At 41.7% G+C, this 26,131-nt stretch overlaps 2 protein-coding genes across 2 annotated transcripts; both read left to right on the plus strand.

Annotated features, from left to right (window-relative positions):
- The first annotated feature begins 9,848 nt into the window (after positions 1-9,848).
- On the plus strand, positions 9,849-16,265 carry LOC135536862 (centromere protein K-like). Its single transcript, XM_064963100.1, has 11 exons — positions 9,849-9,976; positions 10,529-10,561; positions 10,666-10,803; positions 10,903-10,959; positions 11,071-11,134; positions 11,252-11,298; positions 14,367-14,449; positions 14,549-14,647; positions 15,071-15,206; positions 15,394-15,447; positions 15,744-16,265. Exons 1-11 carry the CDS (start codon positions 9,974-9,976, stop codon positions 15,897-15,899), a joined length of 870 nt encoding a protein of 289 aa, XP_064819172.1. The 5' UTR covers positions 9,849-9,973; the 3' UTR covers positions 15,900-16,265.
- Positions 16,266-16,556: 291 nt separating this feature from the next.
- LOC135536852 (stromal membrane-associated protein 1-like) lies at positions 16,557-25,778 on the plus strand. Its single transcript, XM_064963096.1, has 10 exons — positions 16,557-16,851; positions 17,366-17,499; positions 17,758-17,843; positions 17,980-18,055; positions 18,494-18,562; positions 19,652-19,727; positions 20,157-20,284; positions 20,607-20,832; positions 24,257-24,618; positions 24,893-25,778. The coding sequence occupies exons 1-10, from the start codon at positions 16,734-16,736 to the stop codon at positions 25,025-25,027; spliced, it is 1,410 nt and encodes a 469-aa protein (XP_064819168.1). The 5' UTR covers positions 16,557-16,733; the 3' UTR covers positions 25,028-25,778.
- The last annotated feature ends 353 nt before the right edge of the window (positions 25,779-26,131 follow it).

Here is a 26,131-nt window from a genome sequence, read left to right on the forward strand (position 1 = left end):
ATATCTGAAACTTTGAACATCCCATGGAGCACCATTAAATCCATTATAAAAAAATGGAAATAAATGGCACCACAACAAACCTGAGAGAGGGCCGCCCACCAAAACTCACAGACCAGGCAAGGAGGGCATTAATCAGAGAAGCAACAAAAAGACCAAAGATAACCCTGAAGGAGCTGCAAAGCTCCAGAGCAGAGATTGGAGTATCTGTCCATAGGACCAAAATAAGCCGTACACGCCACAGAGCTGGGCAATAAGGAAGAGTGGCCAGAAAAAAGCCATTGCTTATAGAACAAAATAAGCAAACACGTTTGGTGTTCGCCAAAAGGCATGTGGGATACTCCCCAAACATATGGAAGGAGGTAGTCTGGTCAGATGGGACTAAAATTGAGCTTGTTGGCCATCGAGGAAAACCCTATGTCTGGTGCAAACCCAACACCTCTCATCACTCCGAGAACACCAGCCCCACAGTGAGGCATGGTGGTGGCAGCATCATGCTGTGGGGATGTGTTTCATCGGCAGGGACTGGGAAACTGGTCAGAATTGAAGGAATGATGGATGGTGCTGAATACAGGGAAATTCTTGAGGGAAACCTGTTTCAGTCTTCCAGAGATTTGAGACTGGGACGGAGGTTCACCTTCCAGCAGGACAATGACCCTAAGCATACTGCTAAAGCAACACTTGAGTGGTTTAATGGAAAATATAAGTGTTTTTGAAATGGCCTAGTCAAAGCCCAGACCTCAATCCAATTGAGAATCGGTGGTATGACTTAAAGATTGCTGTATACCAGCGGAACCCATCCAACTTGAAGGAGCTGGAGCAGTTTTGCCTTAAAGAATGGGCAAATATCCCAGTGGCTAAATGTACCAAGCTTATAGAGACATATCCCAAGACACTTTCAGCTGTAATTGCTGCAAAAGGTGGCTCTACAACTATTGACTTTGGGGGGGGGGGGTGAATAGTTATGCACGCTCAAAGTCTTTTTTTGTCATATATCTTGTTTGTTGCACAAGAAAAAATAAGTTACATCTTCAAAATGGTAGGCATGTTGTGTAAATCAAATGATACAACCCCCCCCCCCCAAATAAAATGTAATTTCAGGTTGTAAAGGAAACAAAATAGGAAAAATACCAAGGGGGTGAATATTTTCAAATATTTTCGCAAGCCACTGTACATATTTGGTAGCCATACAATTCAATATGCACAGGTAACTGCCAAAATAATGGAAATACTTGAGTAAATTCCTCACAGGTGTGGTTAATTAAGTATTTAACATCCCATTATGCTTAGGGTCATGCATGTGTAAAACAACAAGCTCTCACTGCAGAATTAGTTCTCCAAATGTACAATTTCGAAGTTGCTCCAAATGTCAAATTTTGAAGTCAAGTAAAGTTCAGGCACTCTTTACAAATGGTTAAGGTTTGATTTAGCGTTAAAACCCAAAATAAAAATAACAGTTTCCATGAGTGTGATCAAACAGACAACCTTCTGATCCTGAGTCATGGGATCCACCACCTATTTGATGGTACTACCACTCACTGTTGCCCCTAGTAGCCGGTTATGAAGGCATTTCCCGTCCTCAGGACATGGATAGACGTCCAATTTTCAACGTTAACCTTGAACGAACTGGCTGGTATAAAAATGCTGATTAGGCCATTATTTTGGCTACCATGGCTATGCCCCCCATAGGATGACAATGCCCCCCATTCACAGGGCACGAGTGGTCACTGAATGGTTTGATGAGCATGAAAACAATGTAAACCATATGCCATGGCCGTCTCAGTCACCAGATCCAGCCTGGTCTCGTAGAATAGACCTAACATAGTAAACGTAAATCTGTCAGATCTCAATCCAATTGAACACTTATGGGAGATTCTGGAGCTGTGCCCGAGACAGTGTTTTCCACGACAATCAGCAAAATATAAAATTATGGATTTTTCATGTTGCGTCCCTCCAACAGAGATCTAGACACTTGTAGAATCTATGCCAAGGTGCATTGAAGCTGTTCTGGCTTGTGGTGGCCCAACACCCTATTAAGACACTTTATGTTGGTGTTTCCCTTATTTTGGCAGTTACCTGTATGTCTATACTGTTCACTTTCCCCTTGACAATATTGTTATCACTGTAGGCTAGAATGTAACCGTGATATCAACGTAGGTCTATGACTAAAAAGGTCAAGCAACCCCTGTGTTCCTGGTTTGGTTCTGGATTTAGAGATTCATAAATGAAGAGAGTCGCGGTATGAACCCTCTATTGAAATTGACTGTGATTTCAATGATAAATAGAACACATTCAAACTGAAATAGCAAAAAAAGACATTTACTAAAGATGAAACAGGTGGGGGCGGGGGTTAGCGTGAAAGGAGGGATGGGGGGGAGAAGAGAAACAGCAGCCGTGAGCATCTCGAGAGGTAATGTTCTCATCCTTCTGGATGTTTCCCACTGTCATGGAAGCCACTTTAGCCTGAAAAAGGAAAGGTAGAAAATAAGAGAAAAAGCTCTGAAAATAGCCATTAGCCCGGGATATTAGTAACAACCTAGTTTATTGATTAACAGTATTACAAAGTATGAGTATTACTGACATTTTTCTTGTTCTTTCTTCTAAAAACTCTGTGGAGAGCTGTGAAGAATCTGGTTCTAGTTTTCTGCTTGGTGTCAGGTGAAGACATTATGATGTCATCAGTGGTAGAGGTAGACAAATCTGCAGTATGTCCCAGGCTGTTAGCATCAATAGTAATGTTAATTCTTTTTCTATTGGTTGAAGCATCACCCACATGGAAATCAGGTTGGTTGGAGGCTCTCAAGGTCGTAGACCAGGGGTACTCAAGCTTTATGGGACTGGGGACCCCTTTTCTGATAGAAAATTAATCAGGGATACCCTTGTAATCAGAACACAACTTTTTTTTAAAGCAGACAAGGAGTTTTACTATGACTTTGGCAGGGCATGGCCGGATGAACTAAGTCTCAAGCACCTCGGGCCCTCTTGTTATCAGAGAGAAAATTATGCCGTTTTAAAGTTTACATTACAGTGCTTTCATGTAAAAAATAAATAATAATAAAAATACAATAAGTATTTAGTAGAAGAATATATAACGCTGGTGTACTGTGGATACCAATATCCCTGTGAGCCTCCCAGGCCTATGTTGCCCAGGGTTAATAAAGTAATTTGTATATGAATAATATTGCATTGTATTGGATCGCACCCTCTAAACTAATTTCACAGATCCCTTGGCCAAAATTAGTTTAATCTGTTTAGCTATGTTGCTAATATTGACTTAAAAATGAATTATTATTTATATTTGGCGTGACCATGGACCCCCTGCAGACCCCACTTTGAGACCCCCTGCCGTAGACAAGTCATGAAATATAAAAATATCATGCTTATTCATGGGATAGGGTGGGAACTCCTACAGGAATTCCTAATATGAGCATGCCCTCACATCCAACCGCTAAAAAAAAGCACAAGTATAAGTGAGGGTGAATCATCATAACTTTGCTTGTTACTCCATCTAGAGTTTACGAGCAAGAATGCATGTAATAAAATAAAATGGTGCTGACAAGTGATTGTAGTTATATTGTAACAGAATGTATATTGTTGTTTTCAATCTTTCCACATTGCCACATTTACATTTTAGTGATTTAGCAGACCCTTTAATCCAGAGCGACTTACATGTTTCTAAAAAAATACAGTTTTCTTCCATCTTTGCCTCATTTTTCTCAATTCTAAGTTGAAAGTCAGTGATTTATTGATAAGTACTGATGTTAAACTGCTAAACCCCTGCATCTGTGGTTGTATTCTATGACATTGGATGACAAATCCATATCTGTAACATGACTATGAAAATGACTCTCATTAGAGATGTTTTGTGGTTTCAATTAAGATTCCAAACACATTCAAATGCAACACAAAAAAGTTTACTGATTATAAAAATGTATATGTTGGCGTGGTGGTGGTTGTGGGGGGGGGTGCCTTCAGCAGTGAGTGTCCTCACCTAGATGTCCTCCCTGGAAGCTACTTTAGCCTAAAGAAAGGAAAGTTAGAAAACAGAGACCAAATAAATAAAAAGGCATGAACACTGGATATCAGAACAGTTGATAAGATAATAAGTATAAGAGTACAACAGAGTATAACCGCATGAGTTATTACTTCCAGGCTTCTTGTTCTTCCCCCTGAGAGCTCTCCAGAGAGATGAGAATAATCCACGCCTCTACTTCTTCTTGGCAGCAGCAGTTGAGATGTCGTTGACATCAGTGGTAGAAGTAGACATTTTCTCAGCAGATTGCTCCAGGCTTGTAGCACTGACATCAACTTCATGTAAAGCAACAAGGCAACTCTTGGTTGAAACCATAGAAATAGTGATGGTTAGACGAATTCTCTTGGTTGAGACATCAGCCACAAGGACCTCAGGTTGGTTGGAGGCTCTCGGGGTGGAGTCATTATCCTGAGACATTAGGTTTGTAGCAGACTGAATGAGGTCTTTCTCTACGATGACAACACTGGTAGACAGCTCCTGAGACACTAGACCTGCAGCAAACTGGATCAGGTCACTCTCCACAATGGAAATGCTGATGGACAGAACCTGAGATACTAGGCCTGCAGCAGACTGGATCAGGTCACTCTCCACGATGGCAACACTGGATGACAGAACCTGAGACACTAGGCCTGCAGCAGACTGGATCAGGTCATTCTCCACGATGGCAACACTGGATGACAGAACCTGAGACACTAGGCATGCAGCAGACTGGATCAGGTTGTCTTCCTCGATGGAAACACTGGAGGACAGAACCAGAGACACTAGGCCTGCAGCAGACTGGATCAGGTTGTCTTCCTCGATGGAAACACTGGATGACAGAACCAGAGACACTAGGCCTGCAGCAGACTGGATCAGGTTGTCTTCCTCGATGGAAACACTGGATGACAGAACCAGAGACACTAGGCCTGCAGCAGACTGGATCAGGTTGTCTTCCTCGATGGAAACACTGGATGACAGAACCAGAGACACTAGGCCTGCAGCAGACTGGATCAGGTTGTCTTCCTCGATGGAAACACTGGATGACAGAACCAGAGACACTAGGCCTGCAGCAGACTGGATCAGGTCATTCTCCACGATGGCAACACTGGATGACAGAACCAGAGACACTAGGCCTGTAGCAGACTGGATCAGGTTGTCTTCCTCGATGGAAACACTGGTGGACAGAACCTGAGGAGTCTGCAGGAGTGTCAGTGGCTCCCACTCATCCAGGAAGAAGCTCTCGACAGAGGGGAAGCTTCTTCCTTTCAGAGCTGGGGGAATGTAGGGGGCGTACCCAACAGTCCAGAGCAGAGAGCTGTCAATGGCATTTGCGTAGTGGTACTTGTCACCAAGTACATCTACAACGCACTGATGGATGTTCTGACTCTCTGACTCTGGACCGTCAAGGACGTTGATTTGGGTCACCACTGAGATCCACCCTGAAAGAAACAATATGGTAACACAGGGTAACATAACAGATCTTTTTGTATTATAAACAAGGAATATTCTCCTTTTCACTAAATTAAAGTACAAGTGTGTCCCAATAATATCTAATTTCTCCTGAATTGTGAGCTTGTTCACTACTTCCCACAAATCTAAAACATTGGATTGGTGGAGTCATGGGCTAGCGGGAGTCTAACTATATATATATATATATATATTGTCAGTGAAATTAACAAATGCACACTTTGGTACAAAGGAGAGATAATTGGGACATTGCATAAGTTTCTAAATTAATGTAGCTTGGTTACATTGCTTGGTAACTAACAACAAATGCCCCAAGTCATCTAAACCTTACGTTTTATTTTTTTATTTCCTTTCAACTAATAATTCAACATTCAATTAATATTGAAGTTTCAAGATGTAAATTAATTGAATTGTTCCTACCTGAATCGACTTCGTTGTCCTTAATGGAACAATGTCTGTCGTCAGAGAGGATGAAAGAAAAGCTCACCATAATAATGCTGTCTCTTTCATCGTTTGTCAATCAAGAACTGTTGAATTCTCGACATTTCTGAACTTCTCTTGTGTTCTGTAGTTCCGTGTGATGCGTCAGCATTGTGACAATCTCGGTCGCATTGAGATGGTATTCTTTACACAGAATGGCATTATGCAGTGTTTGGAGTCGGAATGGAAATTAAATTCTGTTGACCACACACTCTGGCCATAAACAATATGCAAAGAATACCTCATTGATTCATTTTAAATCGATCATCCAATATTGAATGTTTATGCATTACTGCAACCATGCGTAAAAGCGGCACCTGGATGCGTGCCCCGTGCTTTTCCTCACCTCGGCAATGTACACAAACAGTGCATTCGGAATGTATTCAGACCCATTCCCTTTTCACACATTTTGTTACGTTACCACCTTATACTAAAATTGATGAAATAAATATCCCCCCTGATCAATCTACACACAATACCCCATAATAACAAAGTGAAAACACATTTTTAGAAATGTTTGCCTCACTTATCACTTATCTTCAGACCCCTTGCTATGAGACTCCAAATTGAGCTCAGGTGCATCCTGTTTCCATTGATCATCCTTGAGATGTTTCTACAACTTGACTGGAGTCCACCTGTGGTAAAATCAATTGACATTGGACATGATTTGGAAAGGCACACACCTGTCTATATCAGGTCCCACATTTGTCAGTGCATGTCAGAGCAAAAACCAATCCATGAGGTTGAAGAAATTGTATGTAGAGCTCTGAGACACGATTGTGTCGAGGTACAGATCTGGGGAAGGGTACCAAAAAATGTCTGCAGCATTGAAGGTCCCCAAGAACACGGTGGCCTCATAATTCTTAAACGGAAGACGCTTGGAACCACCAAGGTTGGAGGCTCTCAAGGTCGTAGGCTCTCAAGGTCGTAGACCAGGGGTACTCAAACTTTATGGGACTGGGGACCCCTTTTCTAATAGAAAATTCATCAGGGATCCCCTTGTAATCAGAACACAACTTTTTTTTAAAGCAGACAATGAGTTTTACTATGACTTTGGCAGGGCATGGCCGGATGAACTAAGTCTCACCTCGGGCCCTCTTGTTATCAGAGAGAAAATGATGCTGTTTTAAGGTTTACATTACAGTGCTTTCATGTAAAAAAAAAAAAAAAAAATAAATAAGTATTTAGTAGAAAAATATATAACGCTGGTGTACTGTGGATACCACTATCCCTGTGAGCCTCCCAGGCCCATGTTGCCCAGGGTTAATAAAGTCATTTGTATAGGAATAATATTGCATTGTATTGGATCGCACCCTCTAAACTAATTTCACAGATCCCTTGGCCAAAATTAGTTTAATCTGTTTAGCTATGTTGCTAATATTGACTTAAAAATTAATTATTATTTATATTTGGCGTGACCATGGACCTCCTGCAGACCCCACTTTGAGACCCCCTGCCGTAGACAACTCATGAAATATAAAAATATCATGCTTATTCATGGGATAGGGTAGGAACTCCTACAGGAATCCCTAATATGAGCTTTGTAGAGCTTGTATGTAGAGCTCTGAGACACGATTGTGTCGAGGTACAGATCTGGGGAAGGGTACCAAAAAATGTCTGCAGCATTGAAGGTCCCCAAAAACACGGTGGCCTCATAATTCTTAAACGGAAGATGTTTGGAACCACCAAGACTCTTCCAAGAGCTGGCTGCCTAGCCAAACTGAGCAATTGGGGGAGAAGGGCCTTGGTCAGGAACCCAATGGTCACTCTGACAGAGCTCCAGAGTTCTTCTGTGGAAATGGGAGAACCTTCCAGAAGGACAACCATCTCTGCAGCACTCCACCAATTAGGCCTTTATGGTAGGGTTGCCAGACAGAAGCCATCCCTCAGTAAAAGGCACATGACAGCACGCTTGGAGTTTGCCAAAAGGCACAAAAAACAACATTCTCACATGTAGTGCCTTCAGAAAGTATTCACACCCTTGACTTTTTTCACCTTTTGTTGTGTTACAAAGTGGGATTAAAATGGATGTAATTGTCATTTTTTTGTCAACAATTTGTCAACAATTTACACAAAATACTCTGTCAATGTGGAATATTTTTATTTTTATGGAAAATAAAACATCTTATCTTGATTAGATAAGTATTCAAGTTGTTCCCTGAGTCAAAACATGTTAGAAACACCGTTGGCAGCGATTACAGCTGTAAATCTTTCTGGGTAACTCTAAGAGCTTTGCACACCTGGATTGTACAATATTTGCCCATTATTCTTTAATAAATGTATCAAGCTCTGTCAAGTTGGTTGTTGATCATTGCTCAACAGACATTTTCAAGTCGAGCCATGTATTTTCAAGCCGATTTAAGTCAAAACTGTAACTAGGCCACTCAGGAACATTCAATGTCATCTTGGTATGCAACTCCAGTGTACACTTGGCCTTGTGTTTTAGGTTAGTGTCCTGCTGAAATGTGAATTTGTCTCCCAGTGTCTGTTGGAAAGTAGACTGAACCAGGTCTTCCTCTCAGATTCATAAATGATTGCTTTTACATATATCGTGAACATTTCCTCAAAATAAATAACACAGGATTGTAAGGGTAGGGAGCTAGAAATACCACTAGATTAGGAAACAGAACACCAAAAACAGGCAATATACCTTTTGCAGAAAACACTTCAATAACCATTTTTAATTCATGCCTGATGGGTGGAGAGTTTTTAAATATATTATCCACCTGCATTCTGTCTGGAGAAGACTAAGTTCCAGATTACCACCCCTACGTGAACGTTTTATCTGCTGTGTAGCACAGAAGGACATGGAAGAGACAGGGTGTTGTGCCGAAAATCTCCCCCCTGACAGAATTCCCCCCTCCCCTTCAGCGCCCCCGGCAAGATGCCGCCCGTACCTGAATAACCTACTGATTTTGTATTAGTCTAGAAATAAATATCTTTGCCAAAATTCTTAATCTCTCCCATGTCTTCTTCGACTCGTATTTTTGAAAGTGTAAAGATAATAATTCAGCCATAGTTGTTCTGAAATGTTTATTGCTTGCCAACATTTTACTCCCTCTATGTTTAATATAACCCACATACATAAATTATTCATTTCGGTTGCCTATGACGTGAAGTTTGTTCTATAGAAAGTATTTGACTGTGTGTCACAGAGAGTATTTGACTCGAGCCACAAAATTAGAAGTGGGGGTGAGGGGAGTCTGGCAGGGGAGATTTTCGGCACAACACCGGCCTCATAGAAATTACGTGCAATAGGGGATTTGGGGTCATTTCTCCTTACAGAACTCTTGAGTACTATAATAAACGTTCTTAACGTTCTTATCTACTGCCCACATATTACATGGACAAGAGATCAGTTTTAAGACATTAGTTGAGCTGCATGTGAGGAACTGTTTGATAGTGTATTGTTTACCAGTTGCAAAGCTGCTGAATAGGTTCACTTTTTTTAACAGGAATCCCTACATGCCGTAGAACTACTGCAGGGTTAGAAGCCAGTCACCTCGTCAAGTCTTCCAACATGTATTTTTATGGGGACATGAGTGAACATGCAGAGTCTCGGGTGGCTGAGGCCCCTAAAGATCTTCTTGGCCTCACTTGACACCAGGTGATGTAGAGGATGGCTAAGACTAGCTTGCAAAGCAGCCCTATTGCGATTTCCTCTGGTTTTGGGGGCGGCACGCAGACTGTAAAACAGTGCTGGCTGCCAGGCATCGCTCAAGGTTTAAATTCCCCAAGAGCCCTAATTTGAGAAGGGTGCAACTACGTTCATGCAATAACTAATGGGGGCTCAAATGCGGGTTGCAGTTACACACGAGTGATGTGCGTATCAGTACGCAGACCTAATGCTCTGAAACGAAGTACTTCCGCCCAGACGACGTCATCAATACTGGCGGTATTTTGAAAAGGAACAAGCTGGCGGTGAAGTTGACAGCTGTATGTCATCTATCTGTGGCTGTATGATATAGTGAAATATTATACGTTTTAAGAAAATCAAGCCAGCTAACTATTTCAAATATGGTAGGTGGACACGTTGTTTGACAAAGTGAACATTCGATTTCCAATTGACGAATGTTCTCCTATTTGTAAATTTAATGATATAACAACTTGTTTTCAGTCGCATATGCTCATCTTTACCCAATGCTAACGTTTGCTAGCTAGCTAACGTTCGTTTGAGGTTTTGGTAGCTACCTAGGAGCTGTAATGTTTCGTCCAAGAGTAACGTTACTTCCTGCTTTTACGTTAATACTTTGTCTGACATTTTCCCTAGAATTGATGAGGAAACTGGCTAATTTACTAATCTAGCTAACTTAATCTGACTTGCTAGTATGACTTCAAGGTATTTTAGTAACTCACCAAAGTAAAGACGTTGGTAGAGTGCTGACGAACATTTCTTTGTATGCGCCTGGTATTTTCTTCCCAAAACATGATTCCAACGATTTTTTTTAAATGTTCCGCCAGACTCAATGGTCCACGCTATAGAGTGCAGATCCAATGCAATGCTTGGGCGTGGACCAGAGCTCGGTAGTTACCCACTTCTTGATAAAAATATTGTGAATTCCTTGTTTTCAGAGTTCCAACGAGGTAACGTTGCAACAGGAGAATGTAAGTACGGTAGCCAAATTTGAGCCTTTGTAAGCTTTACTGAAATTACAGTAATTTATCCATTAAACATGCATGTCCTAATAATTCTGACATTTTTGTCACAGGAACAGCCACTGGACACAGAGTCAGAGGTCCAGGATACTCCAGTACCACCTGCCATTCCTTTCTACACAGAGTGCTCGGAAGCTGCACAGGCACAACTGTTTAACGAGTGTGAAGAGCAGTTTGCCCAGCTAGAGATGGTACTGGTCTGTTTACGATGACAGCTTGGTCCTGCACAGACAACTTTGGATGATGTTATTGTGTTGATGTTAAAATGTAATATTCTGTTTGTTTTTCAGCTTCAGAACGAGATCATTCTCGCAGAGCCAGACTCGGATGAAAACCCACAAGAACAGGTCAGATGGCCCTATTTCCCTATAGCTGAATGAAAGCATTAGTATGTGTGATGCATGTACTTTTTACATTGTCTTGCCTTATCTACTGCATATCTGTTGTATGTCCAACAGTCTGTGAATAGATTAATGGCTGTAGCAGCTGAGCTGAAGCAGTGGCAGACAAGACGGCCAGAACGTGAGTGTCTGGTTTCTACTCTGAATATCATTCCTTTATAACTAATTGATTGTACTTATACTGTATGACTTAAGCATGATATGTACCATCAGAATGTGGTTTACTTTCTGTCCATAGTGTTGTCCACAAATCCTGAGGTGTTACTCGTCGTTGGAGCAGAGGAGGTAAATTCACATGTGGATGTTGCCTTCCACAGTAGTCGTTATTGTTGGAAAATAAAAAATAAATATTTTGATGCAGTTACCTTTAATATACAGTACCAGTCAACATGACACCTACTCATTCAAGGGTTTATTTATTTTTAATATTTTCTACATTGTAGAATGTGAATAAATCAAAACTATGAAAAAAAAGTGTTAAACAAATAAAAAATGTTATATTTGATATTCTTCAAAGTAGCCACCCTTTGCCTTGATGACAGCATTGCACTCTTGCCATTTTCTCAACAAGCTTCATGAGGTAGTTACCTGGAATGCTTTTCCAACAGTCTTGAATGAGTTCCCAAATATGCTGAGCACTTGTTGGCTGCTTTTCCTTCACTCTGCCGTCCAACTGATCCCAAACCATCTCAATTGGAATGAGGTTGGGTGATTGTGGAGGCCTGGTCTTCTGTTTTGCTAGCACAGACTGGAATATGTTCCGGGATACTTCCGATGATATTGAGAAGTACACCACATCAGTCAATGGCTTTATCAATAAGTGCATCGAGGACGTCGTCCCCACAGTGACTGTACGTACATACCCCAACCAGAAGCCATGGATTACAGGCAACATTCGCACTGAGCTAAAGGGTAGTGCTGCCGCTTTCAAAAAGTGGGACTCTAACCTGGAAGCTTATAAGAAATCCCGCTATGCCCTCCGACAAACCATCAAACAGGCAAAGCATCAATACAGGACTAAGATCGAATTGTACTACACCGGCTCTGACACCCGTCGGATGTCGCAGGGCTTGCAAACTATTAGACTACAAAAAGGAGCTGCCCGGAGACACGAGCCTACCAGACGAGCTAAATAACTTCTATGCTTGCTTATAGGCAAGTAACACTGAAACATGCATGAGAGCATCAGCTGTTCCGGGAGACTATGTGATCACTCTCTGCAGCCGATGTGAGTAAGACCTTTAAACAGGTCAACATTCACAAAGCGGATTACCAGAATGTGTACACTGAGCATGCACTGACCAACTGGCAAGTGTCTTCACTGACATTTTCAACCTCTCCTTGTCCGAGTCTGTAATACCAACATGTTTTAAGGAGACCACCATAGTGCCTGTGCCCAAGGACACTAAGGTAACCTGCCGAAATGACTACCGACCCGTAGCACTCACGTCCTGGTAATCCGCCTGGCCCAGCGGCTTTGTAAATGTTGACCTGTTTTTAAAGGTTTTGTTCATATCGGCTACCGAGATCCAGTCCAGCTGGTGCTCTTGTGCATGCTTCGGTGTTGCTTGCCTCAAAGTGAGCATAAAGGCATTTAGCTCGTCTGGTAGGCTCGCGTCACTGGGCGGCTCGCGTCTGGTTTTCCAGCGCCAGCTCAGCTCTAGCCTTTAGCTCGATGTGGATGTTGCCTGTAATCCATGGCTTCTGGTTGGGATATGTGCGTACGGTCACTGTGGGGACGATGTCATCAATGCACTTATTGATGAAGCCAGTGACTGAGGTGGTGTACTCCTCAATGCCATTGGATGAATCCCGAACATATTCCAGTCTGTGCTAGCAAAACAGTCCTGTAGTGTTGCATCTGTGTCATCTGACCACTTTCATATTGAGCGAGTCACTGGTACTTCCTGCTTTATTTTTTGCTTGTAAGTAGGAATCAGTAGGATAGAATTATGGTCAGATTTTCCAAATAGAGGGTGGGGGAGAGCTTTCTATGCATCTCTGTGTGTGTGGAGTGAAGGTGGTCTAGGATTTTTTTTTTTCTGTTTGCACATGCGACATGCTAGTAAAACATTTGGTGAAACTGATTTGTTTGCCTGCATTAAAGTCACCGGCCACTAGGAGCGCCGCTTCTGGGTGAGCATTTTCTTCTTTGCTTATGGCCTTATAGTTGGTTGAGAGCGGTCTTAGTGCCAGCTTCGTTATGTGGTGGTAAATAGACGGTTACGAATAATATAGATGAGAACTCTTGGTTGATAGTGGTCTACAGCTTATCATAAGGTACTCTACCTCAGGCGAGTAATACCTCAAGACTTTTAATATTAGACATCGCGCACCAGCTGTTATTGACAAATAGACACACCCCCACCCCTCGTCTTACAAGACGTAGCATCTCTGTTATGCCGGGGGCATGGAAATTCCCACCAGCTCTATATTATCTGTATCATTGTTCAGTCACGTCTCGGTGAAACATAAGATATTACAGTTAATGTCCGTTGGCAGGATAATCTTAATCGTAGGTCATCAATTTTATTTTTCCAATGATTGCACGTTAGCAAAAAAAACTGATGGCAGTGGGAGTTTACTCGCTCACCTATGAATTCTCAGAAGGCTGCCCGATCTGCGGCCCCTTTTCCTGTCTTTTCTTCAAGCAAATTACAGGGATCTGGGCCTGTTCCAGTGAAGCAGTATATTCTTCTCGTCGGACTCGTTAAAGGAAAAAGTTTCTTCCAGTCCGCGGTGAGTAATCGCTGTTCTGATGTCCAGAAGTTATTTTTGGTCTTAACAGACGGTAGCAGCAACATTATGTACAAAATAAGTTAAAATAAGTTATACAAAAAACAACTAACAAAATAGCACAATTGGTTGGGATAATGTAAAACCTCAGCCATGTTCTTCAAACGCATTAAGAAGGAAAGAAATTCCACAAATTAACTTTTTAACAAGCCACACCTGTTAATTGAAATGCGTTCCAGGTGACGACCTCATGAAGCTTTTTGAGAGAATGCCAAAGTGTGAAAAGCTGTCAAGGCAAAGGGTGACTACTTTGAAGAATCTCAAATATTAAAATATTTTGATTTGTTTAACACTTTTTTTTTTTTTTTAAGCTTACCACATGATTCCACACGTGCTATTTCATAGTGTTGATGCCTTCACTCTTATTCTACATTGTAGAAAATAGTAAAAAATTAAAAATAAACTTGAGTCAGTGTGTCTAAACATTTCACTGGTTCTGTAGACATTTCAGATATCAGCTATTTTATAGTTATACAGAGCCTTATGCTTATGAAAAGTAACCATATTCATGTATAACACATTTATTTAAATAAAGCTTTTCTCAACTACTTCCACAGTTACAGAAGCTGAATTCACAACTGGAGTTGGTCCTCTCTTGCTCACAAGCCAAGAGAGACACACTGAGAGAGACTTTAAAAAGGTTTAATTTGAATGTGATTGTTATTCTAAATCTCCAACCCTTTGAATGTTGATATGGAGGCACTAGAGTTCACAGTATACATCTGTGTTCCTGTTTCAGTGAACAGAAGTGGTTGGAGGAAAAGAAGGAAGTGTTGAGGGCAGGCACTGAACATGTGGTCAAACAGCGACTGGAAAAAGAAAGGTTATCTGAACACAGGTAAGGTACAACAACTGGGCCATGTGTTAGGGCACGCTGTAAATTAACAACAAAAAAAGTTTATTTATTATTGAACAAGTTCAGATTGTACCTCCCCGTTTCACTATGGGGCGGCAGGGTAGCCTAGTGGTTAGAGCGTTGGACTAGTAACCGGAAGATTGCGAGTTCAAACCCCCGAGCTGACAAGGTACAAATCTGTCGTTCTGCCCCTGAACAGGCAGTTAACCCACTGTTCCCAGGCCGTCATTGAAAATAAGAATTTGTTCTTAACTGACTTGCCTGGTTAAATAAAGGTAAAATTAAAACTATGTTTTGTAGCGATTTGTTCGGTTTCCTGCCTAATGAATATAGAAAATGACACACAAACCAACACATTGACAACTATACTGAGTTTAATATGGAAGTATTGCTGCTGCTGTTCAGTGTGTTGCAGGACACCAAGAAGAAGATCCAGAAGATGAAGGATTACCAGAACAGACTGATGGAGACCCTGGCAGATGTACTTGCGGAACACTTCCCACTTCCTACACAGGAGACCAACGCTGACAAGAAGAAAAAGGTGGCAGTCTTAGTGATGTATTATGTGGCTCTGATGGAGGGGTTCCTCAATGGTCACAGTTTTTTACGGTTGCATCTAGCTTGGTCTCAGATCTGTTTGTCCTGTGTAGCTAACTTTTGTGTTTTCTTGGGCAAGAGAGCACAAACAGATCCGGGACCAGCCTAGATGCTATCATTTTTGTTTTCAGAACATTCCTCAAGAGCTGAACGAGAATCTAATTTCACTCAATGAAGTCCTGGAGGTAAGTCTCTGTTCGCATGCATTGTTTGTTTTATTATTCAACCATGTGCTCTGGTTTAATTTTGTATTACTTTATTACTACATGCTTGAACCAGTAGCAGCTTTATAGTCTAGCTTTTTATGACCCTATGACTATATTTTACATTTACATTACACTCACATCTTTGTCATGTAGATCAATTTGATCACAGTACAACAAACGACCTAAAAACATTCCTACTCACCTCTTGCTCCAATTGAACAGCAACAACATAAATAACAATCTTAACCCTTATCTTCCATTGTTAAAATGTGCAGCTGCTGATGAACACGACTCTGGAGACGCCTCACGATCCCTACGTATCGATAGACGAGACGTTCTGGCCCCCATACACAGAGATGCTGCTGCGCCACGGCATTGCACAGAGACACCCAGAGGACTGTTTCAAGATCCGCCTGGAAACCTTTTATTAACAGTAACTGGTCAGACATCTTGGTTCTAGTTTTGTCAGCGTGTGTAGCAGCCTGGTCCCAGATGTTTGTGCTGTCATGCCATCGATCATAAGCATTGGTTATACAGTACAAATAGATCTGGGACTAGGCTAGGTGTATGGTAATATCATGAGTATGTATTGAGATAGGTCACTGGTTTATAATGTTATTTCCTGTCTTTCATAATTGGTTAACCTTTTTGAATGTTTTTACATGTTAAATATCTATGCATGTTGCTCTCTGGCTACTGGAACACAATTTGCATACTTTGGTGAAACCTTAAATTGTTATGTATATATTTCCATGTATCAATGTATGCCAGATTTGTTCTTAACAAAATTAAAAATCATAACAAAAAAGACATTCGTCATTCACTGTAGCACTTTGTTCTAATCCAAAGAACAAACATCTTGATACATCAGTACATGATTCACAGCAGTCAATTTAAACTCAAATAAGAAATTGTATAATATTTCTGCAAATACCTACAGAAATTCAAGGACCGATAACCTGTACCTTCAACACATTATTAAACGTTGAAAAATGCACACAAACAAATTGTCAAGAAGCCCTGACATGCGTCAGCAGAAATACGTCATCTCCAGCATCCAATCCCGAGAGCCGTTTAGGTATGTCCACCCACCTCCCGCAAATTCTTGTGGGCGGAGAGCAAATTTCGGTTCCGGGTGTTTTTACACTTCTCTCGAAGGCGTTCATTTGTCTGATTATGGTCTTAAATCATAAAGTTAAAAAAATTGACGAACATTCAAGGTAGAAAACCGTTTCATTGAAAGAACAAATAGAACATCAGCAAAGATGACGACCCGATCAGAGAGAGAGAAGGCCCTGAAACTCAACGAGCAGCATCAGGCCATTCTGTCCAAAATGCTGAGAGAGGACGACAACAAATACTGCGCCGATTGTGAGGCGAAAGGTAACTATATAACACAATGTGAACTTCGTTAAATGTCATTTGATGTTATATAACAGTTTCAGTTATTCGTCCAGCCAGACTCCGATTGAGTTGTTAGCTAGCTATGCTAACTGTAAGTAGCAGCTAGTCTGCTGACACCTTCCTTCCTCTTTAGCATTTATCCGGTAGCTTCTAGGCTATAGCATAGTTATGCTAGGTAGCATTTTGTCTCCCACCGCACCTTGAACCATGATCCAAACTTTAGTCATACAAGTAAATGCAAGTTTCGACACCCCTGCACCATGAAAGTCACCACTGGGAAACTATCCCCAAATGTCAAAACATGTCATTCTAAAAGAATGCACAGGGAAGGCCTGCCTATCTGAAGTCCTATTGTGACACCTGCACCACAGGTACAGACATGTTTTGATAAGTTGAATCTTCCCTTACCTGGGCTGTGTTCATTAGACACCTAACAGAAGAGAACAGACTGAACCGGTGCACTAATGAGTACGACCCTGTCTCTGCCTGCCAGGTCCAAGATGGGCATCATGGAACCTGGGAGTGTTTATCTGTATCCGATGTGCTGGCATCCACAGGAACCTTGGGGTTCACATATCGCGGGTCAAATCTGTCAATCTGGACCAATGGACAGCAGCACAAATACAGGTAATTAGCCAATGTCCAGGATTTACAATATTCCTCAATTAGAAGTGTCATGTATTCACCTATATTTATTGACACAGACACCTCTCTTTCTTGTATGTCCTTCTAGTTGAATACAAAGTTGCCACTTTTTTAACCCATACTTATCATGTCCCCCCTGCTGTTTCACTATTCACCCTCCACCCATCTTTCTCTCTGTGCTCCTCTTTCTCTCTTTCCCCCACCCTCTTTCTCCCCATCTCTCCTTCTCTTCTCTAACAGAGCATAGTAGATATGGGCAACTCCAAGTCCAGGCAGGTTTATGAGGCCAACCTTCCAGACAACTACAGAAGGCCTCAGACAGACCAGTATCCTTACAACTACACACACACACACATACTCTCACTCACTCACACACTGCAGTTCCCAAAAAGCTTCCCATAACACATGTACTTTCTCCATTATAATATTGCTACCTTTTTCCCCCTTAACCCCTGACCCCAGAGCAGTGGAGTTCTTCATCAGGGACAAGTATGAGAAGAAGAAATACTACAGCAAAAATGTGACCAATGGACACAGTGTATGTATCTCACCTCTGAGGCCACACTCAAACTGGTTCGCGGATAGTACTAGAATGTGTTACTGTCTTATTTGTATGTAGACTCTCCAAAGTGTTGCTTGTTATGTGTTAGGATAAAGGGATACTTGGGGGTTATGGCAATGAGGCCCTTTATGTACTTCCCTAAAGTCAGATGAACTATTGGATACCATTTGTATGTCTCTGGGTCCGGTATGAAGGAAGTTGGGGGTAATTTCACTAGCTAATGCTAACTAGGATTAGCACAATGACTGGCTGCTAGCATGTATTTCCACAGGTGGTTATGTTGCTGCTGGGGTACTGTTTTATTGTGCATATGTCCTAACCATTTTGGAACATTATTCAAATGAGGTTAGGCCTTTATCTCTCTTCCTCCATTTTCTTTCTTTCTAATTTCCTCTTATGATGATTCCTCTACAGCCAAAAGACAAGGAGAGCAAGAGAGAGAAGGAAACTGATAGAGGAACCAAGCTGTCATACAATGCCAAAGTACGGTGGTTTTGAATGGATATATCTATAGACTTCTTATATAAGATATCTGTCTCAACCCAACCCATATTCCTTTTTTTGGCAATCACACTGTACACCCTGTTCGTCTCTTTTGAGATTTGCAGTCAGAATGATATGTGTATTTTGTTTATAACAGTTCCACTCATCATGACATTCCATGCTCTAGCGGTCAGGTTTTAGTGGTTTACTGGGAGCAGACTTAAAGGGCAATTCTGCCGCTTTTCAAACTCATATTTATTTTCCAGCACCATACCATTGTCTACATATGTGAAAACGGCGCGTTTCTATGATCTGTGGTTAAAAATATCAAATTGCTTCCTTGTAACATTACAGGGCAGGATTTAAAATCAAGAAATACTGATACATTTTTTTGCCAGGGGGAGAGTATTTTCTTGATCCCCATGTCACCAATCTCCTAGTGTTTTTGATGTCGAACTTTTTAACCAAATGCACGTCAACACTGGTATTGTGCTGGAGATAATGAAAAGGAGGTTGAAAAGTGGTGGAATTGCCCTTTAACAGTCGAGTATGGCAAACTGTGTGAAAAACATTACAGTTAACAGGTCTGGCATTATACCAGTACTTAATACAACTAATCATCAATTTTCAAATGTTTATGGTCACCATGTCCAGCAAACTGATTTGTTGTAGTGCGTCTCACTGTGTAGTTACTTTGACGTGTTGCTAAATTGATGGCATGGTTAAAAATAGACCATCTTTGGGGTTTAGGGTTAAAATGCTGGGCATCGAGCTCCCGGCATGTTGGTTCCGAGACAAAGCATTGAATGTGGTCAAGTAACCCAAGGCTGAGGATGCACCTAACCTTTGACCTCTTACGAGAGCTTGACTGCTGAGGGTTTGAAATATCCCTTGCATGTCTTATCTGAAGTACACCTCCTCAGGATCTTTGCTTTTATTATGAACTAAACCTATGCTCAACCGAAGCCCTGCATATTTAGCCATTTGTCTGGAAGAAGCTTAACACCTTAACTTCATTATTACCTCCAAGACTACATTATTCTTTTTTCACAATCATTATGCCTTTTCTCTTGGACTCAACCCCTGAAGAGGGAAGAGACCCGGCAAGCCCCCAAAGCCAGTCCTGTGAAGACAGCAGAACCTCCAGTCAACCTACTTGGCCTTGGTAAGATTAAACCAGTCAGTTTTCCAAAACGAAAATGAGAGTTTCTTATTGGACAAGTTCAGATAGTCCTTCCTAGTTTCATCCCATTTTCTTTCGTTTTGTGCCTATTGAATGTGACCCTGCTTTGCCTTGATGCATATGGCCATGGGTGGTAGCCTAGCAGTTAAGAGCTAACTAGGTGAAATTTGTCAATGTGCCCTTGAGCAAGGCACTTAACCCTAATTGCTCCTGTATGTCGCTCTGGATAAGAGCGTCTGCTAAACAACTCAAATGTAAAATGTACTAAACCAGTCAGTTATTCAGAAATGCTCAGTCCTGAACAATACACACATTGATCTTATGTACATTTTTTCCTCCCCTGTATAACCTGTTTTACACATCTGTTTTAACCCTTCTATGTTGCTCTCTCTGTCTCTCCCATCTCTCTAGATGCACCAACACCTGCCCCTGCTAACAACGCTAGTGCTGCTAGCACAGCAAGCAGCGACTTGGATATCTTTGGCCCCATGGTGTCCAACCCCCTCCCCTCATCTAATGCTGCTGCTCAGTTCTCTCAGGTAACACAATCTGATTACCTCACCACTTCCCTGGTCCAGGGAGACACGCAGCCCCACAAACATGAAGACGCACACTGAACTTCTATATTTACATGCACACATATTACCTTGTACATCTACATCTGAACGATGGCTCAGTTGGTGGAGCATTGTGATTGCAATGCAGTGAGTAATTTGCTGTTTACCCATTGTCTCACACACATCCATGCAGGCCAATGCATGCTAGCGTGAGAGTAGTTTGAAGAGCAAGAGACTCAACACACTGAATAGGGTTAGTGACTTTTCTTACGTCGTTCTTACAGTTTTTGCTTCCTTCTTCCAGGCTAGCTCCAGTACCCCAGCCAGCACCCCAACACAACACCCAGCAGCAACCCCATCCTCTGGCTCTGCCCAGGGAGACCTGGACCTGTTCAGTGAGAATGGTGGTGGAGGGGGCATTAAGGGGGAGGACACCGGGGCCAAGAAACCCCTCTCCAAGGACTCCATCTTGTCCCTGTATGGGAACACCAGTATGCCTCAGATGCCCCAGCACCAGCAGGCCCAGCCTGGTAAGGAGAAGTACAGACACAAGCCTAACACATGCGCAGTATGTATACGCATGCAGGGCTCTACACTGACCTTTTTTACAAGGAGCACGTGCAGCAGCACCCAAAGAAATGTAGGAGCACAATGACAAATATTTGAGGTAACAAGATGTTTTCTCTGTAATAATGGTGCAAGCATGATGGTCATGAATCTGCACTCAGTGTATTCACCATGGCACTCCAGGGCTGCGGTACAGTGAAGTAATCATTTCAACAATTATCATCAGCACTTGTGCTTCTTAATTAAAATCCCAGGTCGTACAACTAAATATTTAGGCGCATATGCGAGTAAAATGGTTGCATTGTAGAGCCTTGTCATAAATAAGCGTGGACATGTGCACACATCGTGATGTGACTTTGATTAATGTTATTTGTCGAATCAACTATGTTTAATTGTTACTCAATTAAAATAATCTTCTAACAGTTAACACATTAGGAATTTGGGGCACCATGGAAGAAGTTGTTTAATGAGTTACCATCTCCTGAATTAAACTCTAGAAGAAATATACAAGATATATCGATAACAGTAATTTATTAATCATTACCTCATATCAGTCTCATTCTGAACATCGCAGACTTCTCGAATCCGTAAGAACCCCAGCCTTTTCTGATTATTCAGTTCTACACAAATGTATTTAATTATTTATTTACTAACTAGCTAAATAATAACACAGAATACACATTTTACACGAGACAAGTCTCTCGTGGACTGAGAAGATATGATGGCTTGTTACACAATGGAGAGGGGGTGGGAAAAGAGAGGGATAGAGAAAGAGACATTTATTGTGGATACATTCTAGGACTGTTCTCACATTAATCCTATACCTTGTACACAAACTGCTGCCCGTTTGGGTAAGAAATGCAATGTATTTACGTGTAAGTTAGATGTCTTTGTTCATTGTCTCTCTGTTGAAACCAATCAATCCTTCTATGGGGAATGGATTGATGGGTGTAAGGCTCTGATTGTCCACCAGATTTCACAAAATCCTTCTAGTTGTCCTGGCATGGAGTGGAGTGTTTCTTCTGAACTGATCTTCAGATGCACCAATGATTGTCTGAGATGGGATCCTCTCCTTCCTTTCTCTGCTAGATAGTCAAAATTCTAGATCCTTTTACATGCACAACATCTAGTGAGTTTATCTTCAACTCGTGTTGAGTTTGAGTTTCCAACCATTTGTAATGTTTAGCTCACACTTCATGTCTGCTTGTCTGAATATGTTAGTTTTTAGCGATTCCCTTTAAGCACTCTGGTTGGAAAGGGCAGTTCCATCACACTGACACGTTCGTCTGACCTCATTCAGGGTGTGGCTTAGTTAATGTGCAACGGACATGAAAAGTATGATCTCGTTAGAAAACTATAATCACATTCCTATCTCAACAAAAAGAGTCATCGTTTTTCATATTGTATTAACATCATATTGGATGGAAACTTCACTTGTCTAGGACTGTCTAGGACCCCGCAACAGCCAGTGAAAGTGCAGGGTGCCAAATTCCAAAATCTCATAATTAAAATTCCTCAAGCATACAAGTATTTTACACCATTTTAAAGATAAACTTCTCATTAATCCAGCCACTGTGTCTGATTTCAAAAAGGATTTACAGCGAAAGCACCACAAACGATTGTTAGGTCACCACCAAGCCACAGAAAAACACAGCCATTTTTCCAGCCAAAGAGAGGAGAGTCACAAAAAGCAGAAATAGAGATAAAATGAATCACTAACCTTTAATGATCTTCATCAGATGACACTCATAGGACTTCATGTTACACAATACATGTATGTTTTGTTTGATGAAGTTTATATAAAAAAATCTGAGTTTACATTGGCGCGTTACGTTCAGTAGTACTAAAACATGCGGTGATTGTGCAGAGAGCCACATCAATTTATAGAAATACTCATAACTTTAGAACTTTAGATCAAATTCTCCTTAATGCAACCGCTGTGTCATATTTCAACAATACTTTACGGAGAAAGCAAACCATGCAGTAATCTGAGTACAGCCTTTAGACAACAAAGCAGCCAAAAAGATACCTGCCATATTGGGTTGTCAACATTAGTCAGAAATAGTATTTTAAATATTCACTTACCTTTGATCTTCATCAGAATGCACTCCCAGGAATCCCAGATCCACCATAAATGTTTGATTATGTCCATCAGTTCTGTCCAAATATCTTATTTTGTTAGGGTGTTTAGTAAACAAATCCAAAAGCGCGTTCAGGTCGTGCCCGAACGTCGGACAAAAAGTTCAAAAAGTTATGTTACAGCCTGTAGAAACATGCCAAACTAAGTATGGAATCAATCTTTAGGATGTTTTAACATAAAACTTCATTAATTTTCCAACTGGACAATTCCTTTGTCTGTACAAATGAAGTGGAATGTAGCTACCTTTCATGTGAGCGCGCCAGACCGAGACTGTGGCACTCTGCCAGACACTCACTCAAAGAGCCCTTATGATCCCCTCCTTTAGAGTGGAATCCTCAAAACAGGTTCTAAATACCGTTGACAACTAGTGGAAGCCTTGGGAAGTAAAACATAACTAATATCACCCTGTATCTTCAATGGGGGCTGAGTTGAAAAACTACAAACCTCAGATTTCCCACTTCCCTGTTGGATTTTCTCTCAGGTTTTTGTTTGCCATATGAGTTCTGTTATACTCACAGACATCATTCAAACAGTTTTAGAAACTTCAGAGTGTTTTCTATCCAATACTACTAATAATATGCATATATTAGCATCTGGGACAGAGTAGGAGGCAGTTCACTCTGGGCACGCTATTCATCCAAAAGTGAAAATGCTGCCCCCTATCCCAAAAAGGTTTTAACAGCCAAAGTGGTGGTTTCCTTCCTAAGGTACAGTATTTGGTTCATACAGTTTTTAAAAACATCATGACATGAAAACCAACATGACATTATTATTTTTTTTAGATCCCCACTGACCATTCTTAACATTCCTATCTTAGAAATATTGTTCCAATATTCATTTTTGGGGTGTTATAGTTTTGGCTGCAAAAATAATCTGGAGAACAGAGGCATTCCTTTTGTTAGGATTTACGATTGACGTGAGGTGTCATAACTGGCCCAGCCCCCCTCTCCTCTGGTCTGAGGCCTTGTATCCTTGACCAGGAGAGTCATGACACACAAGTACATGCACACACACACACCAACCAATAACACAGAGGTTGGAAATGGTCTCCAACTGGCTCTGGGCTATATAAATACATGCTGGTAAATACCAAACACTTCTACAGTAGCAAGTCACCAACCAAGTTGTTCAGTCACTTTCCCACTCTCAGTATATCTATGGCAAGCAGTCATAAAGGCTAAAAGAAAATTATATTTTGAAAGAAACCCAAACTCAAACTGTATTTCTCCTGTCTTTCTCCCTTCCAGCTGGTATATACATGAACCCCGCCCAGATGCAGTTTCCAGTAGGCATCCCCCAGCAGCAGGTCCCTGCTGGCTACCAGGCCTTCCCTGGCATGGGCACAGGCATGCCCCCCACCACCGTCATGGGTGCCATGATGGCTCAGAACGGAGCTGCCATGATGGGACACAACACAGGTATGATGGTTGGCATGACGATGCCCAACGGTTTCATGGGACAAGCGCCCGCGGCCGGGATGGTTGGCATGGCCCCGAGGATGATGGGGGTACCACAGGGGGGAATGCCCGCGGGTATGGTGCCTGCTCAGGGCATGCAGGGGATGTATGCCGTCCAGCCTGGGCAGCAGGGCCACTGGAACATGGGACAGGTATGTTAGTTCTTTTGATGTCACGTTCTTTGGCATATTGGGGATTTTCCCCTGGGAGTAAACTTTGCATTTGAAGTATAAGATGGTTTTATAAGAATGCAATATAAGTGTCTTTGGGTGTTGACTTAGGTAATGTTACCATATTGCCATACCTATCACATTTTCTCAGATCTATATAAAGGCATTGGGGTCAGGGCTTGATTTAGTATCAGGCAATATTGTGTTTCCCTGACCCTGACACCTTACTATTCATCTCTCCTACTGTCTTCCCCAGATGAACCAGCAGATGTCAGGGATGAGTCTGAACGGTGCCGGTGGGGCCATGGCCTTCGGTCAGCCTGCCTCCACCATGGGAGGCTGGGCTGCCGCACCCTCCGGCCAGACCCTCAGCAACCAGCTCTGGAAGTGACCCCCCCCGGGGGTCAGGGCAGCGGGAGATGGGGTCGCAACCAGGGGGTCCGAAATCCAACATCCAACCCCCCCCAGAAACCTCACTATGAACTGATGCCCGTTCTCCAATTGATACTGACCACTCTCTAACGTCGAGCTTATCTGGCTCTGTTCGCATACTGAAGAGATGCAGCCTTCCTTCCTTGTTTCTTTCAGGTAATCACAGATCCAATGGTGATTGGACAGGTGAAAGCAAGGTGACCGTCTTCTTTGTCTGACCGACCCAATCAGATCAGTGATTACTTCAAGGAAGGAAGGAAGCATTTCTGCAAGTATTCAAAGGGGCACATATCTCTCTTTCTGTCACTTTCTATCCATCGCTCTCTCTTTTCGTCTCTCTTTTGTGAGTAAATTGGGAGTGCTCATACACCATCATACGCAGGCTGGCAGTCAGTGCCTGTTACATGTTGTGGATATCATAACTCTTTTAATTTTCCTTTTTTGGAAAGAAACAAATGACAACCACAACAACGTAAACAAATACAACAACAAAGACATCATCGACAACATATCGGAAAAGCTGCAGGACCAGTTACACAAGCTTTTATTGTATCATTATAAGAATTATTATAGAGAATTAAAGAAAAGTATTTAAGCTTTAGGAGAAGACATGGCTATCATTTCTGTGAATACTGCTCTCCTATGTACAGCTCTGTATAACATGTTAAACTACCTGTGGTTCCCCTACAAAATAAAGTATGATAAACCAATGTGTCTTGTGTGTTCTAGATTCTAGACGTCTGAGTTCTAGATTTTGCCATTAACAACATTCAATGTCAAAGTTTGCATTTAAAACATGTCTACTCCCCCATGTATCTATTATGTGTGGGGCTCGGCTACACACATGCAATTGTCAGGGTGGTATCATTCTTTAACCATCCTTTGCAGAGCTGGCAGGTTAAATACACCACTATAGTATCATATAAGGGAATATAGACACGGAGAGCCAAGAGCTCCCTTTTAAGTAGGCTAAACATCTTACAGAATGCTGTTGATTGTGCAACATGGTAAAGACAAAATATTTACTAATTGTTTTCTGAAAAATAACAATGAAGAAGCACTG

This window comes from Oncorhynchus masou, chromosome 5 (genome assembly GCF_036934945.1).
Source record: "Oncorhynchus masou masou isolate Uvic2021 chromosome 5, UVic_Omas_1.1, whole genome shotgun sequence".
Classification (NCBI taxonomy): Eukaryota; Metazoa; Chordata; class Actinopteri; order Salmoniformes; family Salmonidae; genus Oncorhynchus; species Oncorhynchus masou.

Coding starts and splice junctions, on each gene's coding strand:
- LOC135536862 (XM_064963100.1), top strand. Junction 10,562..10,665: donor TAACGTTGCAACAGGAGAAT/GTAAGTACGGTA, acceptor TTTTTGTCACAG/GAACAGCCACTGGACACAGA. Junction 14,450..14,548: donor CTGAGAGAGACTTTAAAAAG/GTTTAATTTGAA, acceptor TTCCTGTTTCAG/TGAACAGAAGTGGTTGGAGG.
- LOC135536852 (XM_064963096.1), top strand. CDS start 16,734: ATGACGACCCGATCAGAGAGAGAGAAGGCCCTGAAACTCAACGAGCAG. Junction 18,563..19,651: donor AGCTGTCATACAATGCCAAA/GTACGGTGGTTT, acceptor CAACCCCTGAAG/AGGGAAGAGACCCGGCAAGC. Junction 20,833..24,256: donor GCACCAGCAGGCCCAGCCTG/GTAAGGAGAAGT, acceptor TCTCCCTTCCAG/CTGGTATATACATGAACCCC.